The 11,225-nt window shown below is 40.8% G+C and overlaps 1 protein-coding gene across 1 annotated transcript in view; it reads left to right on the top strand.

Moving 5' to 3' along the window:
* The first annotated feature begins 367 nt into the window (after positions 1–367).
* Positions 368–11,225, top strand: part of tgfbr3 (transforming growth factor, beta receptor III) — a 79,474-nt gene continuing 68,616 nt past the window's right edge. The window contains exons 1-2 of the mRNA XM_061030608.1: positions 368–622; positions 4,925–5,105. Coding sequence (XP_060886591.1) covers positions 5,045–5,105 — 61 coding nt within the window. The 5' untranslated portion in view covers positions 368–622; positions 4,925–5,044. The remainder of the gene's footprint in view (positions 623–4,924; positions 5,106–11,225) is intronic.

Below are 11,225 nucleotides of genomic sequence, written 5' to 3'. Positions count from 1 at the left end.
TCCTGTGAGGTAGGACATATGTAAACATCAACATATGTTGTGATAAACGACAGAAGTCTTGCTTAGGCAGACATTCACATAATCTGGCATCAGGAACCCCTATATAGATCCAAATCCATGCAAGGGCCCCTATGTGATAAGAGGTGACCTATAGCAAACCTTTACAATAACATTGTGAAGTTATCTGCACAAAATGGGAGGTGATGGCTAAAACATTTCAGCACAAAGTCATGCAACCTGTGGGCTACTTTAGTTTTAATAAGTCGGTAAGATCAGGTGGCTCCTGAGGAGACCGTGCACCCTGCTTTGGGAAGCTCTGCAGCGGCAGCCCAGCTCAGCCTCCTCCCTCTTAGCCCCGCCCCCAGATGAAGCCCCCAGTAAAAGGGAGACAGATAGTAGTAAACTGTTTAAAAGTTGAGCAAGAGGGGCTGTTTGTCCACTTTTTGTTTACTAAAATAACACGTCAACGTCGTCCACAGCTGTTTTCCGACGACACAACGGAATGGTGTGAATGTCCAGCCGGGAGAGAGGAGCGAGTTTACACATATCCACATCCACCGGAGCGACTTTTTTTTTTTACTTCAGCCGAGTTCACTTGGGCATTTTCTGGAGACTCTGCATGGTACGTCCGCTCGTTTTCAAGCTAATGTTGTGGCTTACAAAGCTAGCTTGTTTCAAGAAGAGCATAGTTAATTAAAAGGCAGTAGTTGAACATGGTGTCTGTGAGAAATGTCTAAATAATCTCCCCCAGTTTCCCTGACACTGCCTGCCCGTAAATCCAGCTGAACACATCTGTCTCTGGAAGCCGCTGACAGTCAGCCTTCCTTCCTCCTCTCCTTCTGCTTGAAGCTTCAGGCTGTTAGCTTATCGGTCCTCATGTCGACGTATTGACAACTGTTCTACTGTTTTCAGTGTGTTTTATGAGAAAGTGTATATGCAGTGCTAAATGAGACATTAACCTCCAGTAGAAAACAGCATGACACACTTCCAGTGTGCTCTCTCAGTTTCGGGCTCCTAAGGGATGATTGACAGACTGTTAGTGCTGTGCAATATTGTCATATAGCCTACAGTAAGTCAACTGGAATGCCTTTATTTGCAAGACAGTGGGATTTCCATGCAATCAAGAGTTGAATTGCTGTGTGTTTAACCACTGATGTCCACAAGTTTTATTGTCCTGTACTTAAATGTGCTTTGCACTTCTCTGCAGTGTTCATATGATGTGCTGAACCAAGGGATTAACATTGACATCAGATTATTGATGCAAATGTAATTAAAAAACAACACCAGTTATTGCACATGTAAAATGAAGCATTTCAATGTTACCTATGAGGCAGTAGATGTTTACAGCTGCAGCAACATATAACTGATTCTGGTGTTTATTAATTGATACTTGATTTATTCATTGTGTGTCATGTAACAATGAAAAGTGCCCAACTTGATTTCTCATTGCTATTAACAGACTAATGTTTCACTTTTAAAGCTAATGCTGTTACCTGATTTGTGAGCACACATTAACAGCTGAACACTGTAGTGGCCGACATAACTTACATTTGAACTGTACTATAAATTAACATTTTCTAAGTAAGTTTGCACAGATTTTGACATTTTGATATGTCGATGCATGTAGGTAAGTTGTTTTCTTAATCAAAAAAAAAAGAGTGCTTAACCTTATCATGCACCGTCACCTGAGTCAAGTGTGGACCATCATCTATTTAACTGTGATGCTCTGCTTTATTTGTTGTGAACTGTGCAGAGTTTTACACGTCATTAAGTGAGCATGCTCATCAGGACAAACTACGTGATGCACTTTCAGAACGTGAATCATAGTTGTCTGGGCTGTATGTTCTGCACAGGACTTTATACTGGTCACGTGACACATGTGTTCTATATTTGTGATTTATTGGTTGTGCACAATGAGACAAAACACAGCAGCTTGTAAATCCTCTTATTTTAGAAGCTGTGGAAAGCAGAAGTGTTTAAACAGGAATCAGGTTGTATGCTCAGTCAAGGATGTTTGTTGTGTGCCAAAGTGTGTGTGGACTTGCTCTCTTGAAATAAGGCAGAGATGATGTTGTATGTTGTGATGGAAGAAGTAGGTGGTTTGGTGGTTTTTTTCAGTGCTCGCTCAGCCTCACGCTCACAGAGGAGAAGGGCTCATTAAAGAGACTTCAGCAGGTCATATGACCACATGGACGCCTTAATGACTTATAAAGCTAACCAATGTCAGATAAGAAACATCTAACTCATGTAAAACAAGATGCTGTGTGGAAAACAGCCTCCTGTGTGTGTTGCTGCTCTCTTCCCTTCTGTGTGATTACAGGAACATATGAACGTATACAGGCGTTACAACACTTAACTCCAGAGTACATATGCATACGTGATGACACAGATACAAGCCAGGCCTTTAACATTGAAGCGACCACAAGCATGAAGCTTGGTTTTGGTTATGTGCAGGACATTCTGTCTCGGGGTCTGCATGTCCTGATGTACTTTCCAGATCTTCTCTGGGTGAAATAGTTGCTCGGCTTAGACGGTCAGGGTTGAAGAGAAGTCACATGAGGTGATTTGAGTTGTTGCTGCAACAAAACCAGCACCGTGTCATGGAGCTTTTGGAGTAAAACCTGAAAACCTCAACACAAAATAAAGGTGTAAGCTTTGTTGCCTCAATATGAAAAGAGGAATGTACAAATCAGGTATTTTATTCTTAAACTTCAGTATATTAAAACAGAATATACTGCTTCCTTTCAGTTTTGAACTTCCCTTTGACTTGGTCTTTGCCTCATGGAAGCTATTGCCACATAGTTAACCTTCGTTTGGTTGTGAGGAGATGAAGGTCAAGAAGGGACATAAATCAAACAGAGGCTGCTGGCTCGCTGAAAGTGTAATATTTGTCATGATCCTCCAAAAAGACTCCCCAGCCCCTGCACTGAAAGGCTCTTTTGTCCTGTAAAGAAGCTTGCACTGCACAGCGATGCACCTTAGTACTTTGTGCATCACTCTCTACTGTTCACCACAATCGAGATATATAGGTGTGCTTCTGTTTTTATCCACATGGTTCACAGATGCAGCCTTCAAAAACCACAAACTGGTGCAATTCTTGCCACAGACACCTTGCCATACGGGTAGCAGATTTAAAAGAAGATATCTATCTGAGAATAAATAAGCTTAACTTGATCTGTAGACCACATGTTATGATAAAACTGTTTCAGTTGTTGCTCCAGAACAGATAGATACAGAAACAGAAGATAGTATTGAAAACTTTCTGTTTTAAAATGTTTCTTCAGTATGAACTGGTACCAATTTAATCTCTCAACTTTGAACTTTGATTCATGCTTTAAAAACAAAAACTCAGATCTATAAAATGGAGAAGATTCTGCATTACTTTGGAGATAATAGGCTCTTAATATACAATTTATATTATATAGAATAAATGTGAATAAATGTGTTCCCAAGCTGCGTATCCAGTGTTGTTCAAATCCACTGCTTCTGTCTGATCCTCACAGCTATCGGTTTCAATGGTAATGGTTTATGATGTCTTTATTTATTGGTCGAACCTGGAAAATAAAACAGATCTGTTGTTAACAGCTGGAATCTTTACTTAAAAAAAGTTGACTCGTTTATAATAGTCAAACTGTAAGTCAAATTGCTGACTTTAATATCCAGTGCAACACGTCAAAATTTAAAACATCTACTACAACTAGAGGGTTACCCTGTTGGCCAAGGCAATGTTCAGCTCACTGGCTTGATTAAATTTGGTTGTATTGCAGCATGTATGTTGAGCACTTATCAAACTCATCAGTACTGACAGATTTTCATTTGAGATACTGTTTAATGCTTTTAAACAGAAGGAAGCACTTCAAAGTTGACTTTTCATCTGCATAAACATTCAGGTATCTTTATTAAAACTGTCTCTCAATGTTGTGTTTAAATCGAAACTGAGTGACTGCAAATTTTTCCATTTCCATTTTTTTCGACATATCTGTGAAAACAGCATCTAGGTGTCAATCCTTCCAGGTGGGTTTTTCCCATGGCATCCACTGACTGACTTCTGAAGGGCGTAGTTGCTAGGAGACACACTGACAGTCTCCGTGGTGTGCGGTTGACTGATACCCGTCATATCTTATGAATGTCAAAAGACATTTTCCTCCTAATAGTTGTTGTGCGATAAGTATTGAAGCAGTTTGTTCTTTCACAACATTTAACATTTCAGAGGAGCCATCGTTCAGCCCTGTGACTGACTGACGACCAATCCAGGCTATACCCCTCCCCTCACCCAATGACAACTGTGATCGGCTCCAGTAGTCCCCCCTTGACCCCAGAAGGGACAAGCGGTATAGATAATGGATGCTGTTCAGTTTTTATCACCCCACATTGTTATCAGTTAAACTATAAATGTTGAACTTTTTCTCGAGATGGAGTCTTATCAAAATGTTAGACAAAATGAACAATGTTACATCAACTGTTTGTCCCATGATGGTGGTCAGGGTTTGAGGTTAGATTAATAAAGTTAAAGTTTCAGGCGAGGTCATGCTGATTTCTACGGTGGAACTAAGCTGCTTACTCAAGCCCCCACTGGAGCATTCACTGTTTCCTGACGCTCTCAATTAAAGTCTGTTAATAACCTGTGGCATGTTCCAAAGTGTTTCACACCCAATGAGGCAGTCTGCTGTCCTGCTATCCTCACACACTCTGGTCTGGCCATGTGCAACGGGAAGGTGTGTGCAGCACGGTCTTTTGAAGCATGCATTGACCCCCAATTAACCCTCCTGGATTAATCCCCTTCTCTCCAAACTGCTGCCTCTCTTGTCTCATCTCATCACTCCCACCGGGTTTATTAAGCAGAGACTAGTTCCCTGCTGTTTGTCCATGCTTCATACAACCTGCCTCATTTGGTTGACTTTCTCTGCTTTTGTTCACTTTGCAGCTGGGGCTAGTGGCTGACTTCCTGAAGCCTACGTCACAGAGAGGGAAACCTTAGGAAAACACAGGAGAAAGGCCTGTTCCTCATTCTCTTTCATACTGGAAGCTGCAGGATATTTACAGAATGGCAAGAAGATCCCCCATCCCCTTGTTACTTCTTGCAATATGCTGCCTTACATCTGCAGGTAAGATTTTGCACATTGCTTGGCCTCATTTTGAACCAAATACCGATCAGAATTTCAAGATTTTTTGTTTGTTTACATTCCCTGTCAAACCCAATACAACTCTGGTATCAAGGATAAATAATATTGAATATACGCTAAGCCTTGAGTGCTGTGCTGTTAGAAGACCACAACTTTACCCATACTCTGGGATTTTCCACCGTTGCACCATTGCTCCGCCTTTCCAGACAGTGCTTGTCAGGTTTGAGACTGAGGGGGATTTACATTTAAGAAAGTGCTGACAAGTTCAATCTCAGAAACAAACACTCTGCAGGCCTACATGTATCTGTCAGATTGATTGGAATGAGACTCAGATATTGCCAAATCCTTTGTTATTTACGACTGCCAAACAGACAAATCCAAAAATCAGAGTGGGAGAATAAGTGAACTGCTATAAAGGTGAACACTGGAAATGGAGGTAAGAAAATGTTGTTTGTCGTATTAATGGAAATTAAGTTTTTAACCTCAATATCAACATGTCCATGGGGTGTTTCTCATCAAGGCATTAGTGACGGTCATTCCGTGTCCATTTATATGCAATGTGAAGCTATGAGTTAACCAAAGTGTGCTAACATTAGCCTGCTAACACAACAATGCAGGCCACAGGCAATTACTCTTCATAGGGACGGATGTTGCAAATTAGCATCCAATATAAACACTATGATGATACTTGCACTGGTTGGCTGTTCAGTGTCAGTTTGTCTATGTATACTGTTTCTGTCCCTATCCAATAAACCATACATGAATATAATAAATCAATTTCTGGACAGACGAGGAGACAAGGTTTGATGTTGTGTCAGCTGAAGGAGGTAACATATTGAAGTAGCTGGATGGAAGGAAAACGCTGTCGGGGGATTATTTGGTGTGTGACTCAGAAGGTAAACCAGAAAAAGGTCCTATACATGAAGTAACCAGCTGAAAGGGGGAATATCGCCACTTACTGTAGCCGAGTCTGCCTTCTTCTGTCAATAAATTGATTCCTGCAGCTTGTAGACTGGGACAAGGATAGTAGTCTAATATAATGACCTGATCGAGCTTGAACGTTAGCAGCAGTAGCTTGACTGTACATGAAAACTTACTGTGATGAACTCATTTACTGACATTACCCAACCCTTTGAACCGTATCTTTCTAATGATTAATACTGAACCTCTCACTTAGAGAAATGTTCATGTCTTTGATGACCCTATACTCCCAGAAGTTCTTGTGAATATGAGCAACAGTTTCTCAATAATCTGTCTCTGCAACACCCTACCACTTACTTAGTTTGTCAAATTCATCTGTATCTTCTTTAGATTGCTTTCCTTCCTATTGTACATTTCCGTGAAATAGTTTCTCGCTGCAGCAGGAGATAATGACCAACTTTGGCTTCACTGTGCCAAGACATAGGGAAGAATATGAAACAGCGTCTTCTGAACTATTTTTTTTATCATAGAACAAATACATACATATTTATTGGGCTAAAAGAGGGTGGAGTTTTAGTTTGTTGGGGAGTCATTATTCCTGTAATGACCGCATCAGGCTTCAATAGTCAGCGTTGGTTTTTGTCGCTTAGTAACTTGACCAAAATATTCAATTTACTGACCAAAAACTTGACACTCAGCCCTACAGTTTGAAGAGAAATCTGTCAAGCTGGCCACAATTTGAACCAAACCACTCTGAAGAACCAGTGGGCATTCCTCTCTTGAATTTTTCAGATAGTGAGATGTCCTGTTTACCGACACTGGTTTCACAATGTTTTCCTTTGGACATGAACGCAGTCCAGTTTGAATCTGCAACATCCCTGTTTTGTTTTTCCGTGGTAACACAGGAATAATTACCCAGCAGGAGGCATCCTACATAGCTAGCTCTTTAAAAAAAATGTGGTTTGCGTTTTGCATGCTTTCTATCTCTCTCTTGCCAACATAGGTTATTATCTGAAATGTTGTCTGGACGTTTGAACCGCACTCCACAGAGCTGACTTTTACTGAAACAATAGCAGTGTAGTCAGAATGTGCTGTGGGTAAGGCAAACATAATTTCTCCCACAATGCCAGGATCTGCAACACAATGAAGGCACGTATGAAGTTTTCCTCTAAATTCTTCCTCATACGGCACGACACATTGTTGTACTGTGTCACAAGGGACAGATATTTACAGTAAGACGACCAAATGCCCTTTCCTCCAAAGAGCAATTGGCAGAGAGTGTACCAAGTGATTTATGAACGAATCTTCAGATCCTCCATTTTTTACAACTGCTGTTTCTTGAATAGGTAAATTGCAGTACAGAAATCAACTTTTCCCTCCAATATCAAGATATTTAAACAGACTTTCACTTCTGGACAAATTCATTGTTTTTTGTCTTTTCAGTTTCTGGGATAATCTTATTTATATGTTTTCCCAAATTTCCCCTTATAGTCCACAACTCCAGCTTTTCTCACCTCTCTCAATCTTTCACTCCCTTTTTCTATCATCTTGCAGCATCTGTGTAAACAGTGACATCTGCCCTCTAAACTTGTCAGAAGAGATCTTACGTAATGTTTAGATTAGTCTGCAATGAGTCTTCTCTCAGCGTAATGCAATCCAGGATCTGGGCCTCCCATAACTCTTTTAAAGTCAGAGTGAGAGCACCTTGGCGTCCATATTTCAAACCTCTGCTCTGCTACCTCACTCTAGTTTTTTTTTTTTGCTTTTTATAACTTTTCTCCCCCCATATCCTTACTACCATTATGTGGTTGACTATCCTCCCCTTGCCAAACTGTTATTTTGTAAAGGATATGGCAGGACATTGGGCTGGGTTTGGGTTTCTTTATGAAATAGAGTCTTTTAGGACTCATGCCAGATATTAATTTGAGGCACTTGCCAGAAACAGCTCCGGCAGGATGCTGGTTATATCGGAGGCACAAGGCCGGCCTGGTGGCTAGCTGAAAAACACTCAGACATTATTGATTGCAGGAGAACTTTCTCCTCCTATTATAGCCTTTCCTGATTTTACCTTTGGGTGGGGGGGGGGGGGGGTAAATCTGTCATGAACTAAACTCGACCTACAATGGAATTGTTAAATGTGAAAAGTAGAAAATAAATTGAATTGCGCTTCTATTAAGAATCCAAATGTTCCATTTTAAGATTTTTAACTGTCTGGTTCATCGTAGCTTGTACCGTATCAATCTTACAGAAGTTACAAAACTTTATTTTGAAATTCTCAAAATAAGATTTTCATTACTATCAAAATACAGACATTTGTTTGGGTCTATTTTCATTTATTGATAAGGAGGCACTAATGGCATCACAACTGTCTTCTGTTGAAACAGGCAGCTGGTTTAAGAATGAAACCTCTCTCCCCCTTGTTTCTGACTCGATCCACTATCCTGTCTCTAAAATTTTTTTTTAAAAGTCATAAAAAGCCCCCCCCCACAAAAGAAAAATGTGTTGGCATATTGAAGTAGCCTACGCACAACTGTTTTTGACAGAACTTGTTTAAACTGAAAAAAAACCCCAAAAAAACATTTTATTGGCCACATATTCTCATTCAAAGTCGGCAACTGTCTGTACATCATCTCAGTTCTGCTGATTGATTGGTTTATCAGAATCCACTGTAGCAACAGGTGTAAATTGGTCCTCCAGAAATAATCTATGATAAAGGTCACTATTGCTTATTTGTCATTTGTTTCTTTTGGCCATAAGTTTTGAAACCAGCTAGCCTGGTCTAAGTGGGCTAATTGCTAATTAGGCTCACAACGTTGTTGACATACATTTTCACATACATACTGAAGTAATTTCTGTAGGTTTTTGGTACACAAATAGAACCTCATACTGGATATATACTTTGTGGAAATGACAGGAAGGTATGAAGGTGTAAAAAAAAACATACCACCAGCTTATTTTACAGCGACGTAAACAACTTTTCTCTGGCTGCATTTTTGTATACTCTTGGCAGACAACAGTCACTGTGATGCCAAAAGTGGTTGTAATGCCCCTCCACACACCCACACTCACAGTTGAGCGAAAGGTTCGTCTCTCTATATCCATGCAATGCTTCCTTAAGGCCAGCAATAGGGGGGAGTGCCAAAACGCATTGTGCAATCACTGTAATCTGAGAGGTGGGGTAGCCAGGGGGAGGAGAGAGGCAGGCGCAGGCGTGGGTCCTCTGTTCCAAATCGACACACTCCACACACGTACAGCATGCCAAACCGACAGAGTCCCTTCCAGCATGCTAAACCAGATGTTGCCCTGTGATTCATGCGAGGAGCCGGAGCAGCGCGGCGCAGAGGCAGAGTGCTGCTAGGCAGAGTGGTTGGGATGTTTACATAGCAACGGGAGTCCCTTGTGTGTGTAATCACAGGTCTGCTCTCCCCCATGGTGAGGCCTTTATCTTAACAGCGCTGTCACTCTGGCCGTGTCTGTTTATATCTTTTGCTTACGAAATAAAGGTTACCCTAGTATTACTATCAGGAGTGTATAAATTAGATTGGGTACTATTTGTTTGGATTTACTCACTCTTCTTCTTCCTCTGTCATTCACATACACACACTCACACATCTGTCTCTTCAGATAAACTCTGATCTACGTCCAGGTGCATCTTGTGTCCGGGTAAAGAGGACGCTTACGCAAAACTGTAGGAGTGAACTAGATCCCCCCCCCCCCCCCCCCCTCTCTCTCCATAGTTCCAGTAAGCGTGTAAATAATTTCAGTCAAAGCCAGTAATAGAAGACAGCTGCTGTTATCGTGCGTTTTCCATTGTGTTTCAGAGTCCCATTAAAAAAAAAAAGCCACTGGAGTATAGGGGGAGAGTAAGAGTAAGAGAGAGTGACTTTATTGACGCAAGAAAAAACATCTCACATTGGGTGTCTTGTCGTTGATTGAGCTGTTGTTTTTCCCCTCACAAACCAGCGTGAGTTTATCAAGACTTTTGTTGCCTAATCACTCTGCAAAAATCCCAACCAAAAGTCCTATTATGGGATTGTAGCTGGAGGCTTCCAGGTGGTGTCTTTCATCAGAGTAGCCCCTCCTGGGGCCTCACCTTCCCCACTCTGTTTGCACCAGATGAGTCCTGCTGAAAGACAAAGTCCCAAATTTGGAAGAATCCTTTTGAAAACTGGAGTGTTGGCCTTAAAAAAAACACAGGGCCCTTTACTTGGCCCTAATATATTTTTGGGTAAATCACCAACAAGAAGACATGAGCTAACTTGGTTAACTTGTTGTCAACATTTGATCTGATATTTTCCTGGGTATCGTCAGTAATGCAGCTATGTTTGGAGGCACTACCCCTTTCAATTAGAATCTGTGGGTTCCAATCTATCATCATCTCTGGCTAATTGTTTTGATGTTTTGTTGACGTTTGGTGGAAGTATTAAGAGTGCAAGGATTTCTACGATTTTGGTTCCAACCCATTTAATGAGATAGAATAATAATCCTGAAGACAATGCTGGTAAAAGTAATTGTATTTGGGTTTGTATAGTGCTTTTCTAGTCTTCTGACTACCCAAAGCACTTTTACACAGGTCACATTCACCCATTCACACCCTGATGTCAGACGCTGCTCTGTAAAGTGCCCATCATCATTAACCAATTAAATTATTCACACACCTCTGGCTATATGACTTGGGAGCTAGTTTGTGTTCAGTGTCTTGCCAGGGACTCTCTGACGTGATTGCATGGCGATCAAATCCCCAACCTTCTGGTTGAAAGACACCCGACTCTACCTCTGAGCCACAGCATCCCACTGGTGTTTTCAGTTATTTTTAAGTTGTTAACTTCTTAAAAATACGTATGTTACATTTTTCATATTTAACATTGCTAACTAAAGAGGCTTTAAAATACAATACTGGGTTAAAAGGTTTACCTGGTCATATTTGGAAGCACTGGGTCTCTGACAAAGTTCCTGTATTTGAGGAGTTGAGAGTAAAAACCTGCTGAAAAGAACCATAAGCTGCATTAATCTAGCCTTCAGAAATGCTTTAACGTGAAATAATGGACTGTTAAAAAAAATATATATATTGCTTCAATAGTCTACCTTCTTAAAACATTGCTACGTTACTGTAATCTTTGTCATCATTAAGAACACTGTAAAAAAACGACTGTGAAATTCACAGTAATTAACTGGCAGCAA

The sequence above is a fragment of the Labrus mixtus genome, chromosome 3 (genome assembly GCF_963584025.1).
Source record: "Labrus mixtus chromosome 3, fLabMix1.1, whole genome shotgun sequence".
Lineage (NCBI taxonomy): Eukaryota > Metazoa > Chordata > Actinopteri > Labriformes > Labridae > Labrus > Labrus mixtus.
Note: the sequence above shows the minus strand (reverse complement) of the source record. Positions and strands in the feature narration are given on the sequence as shown.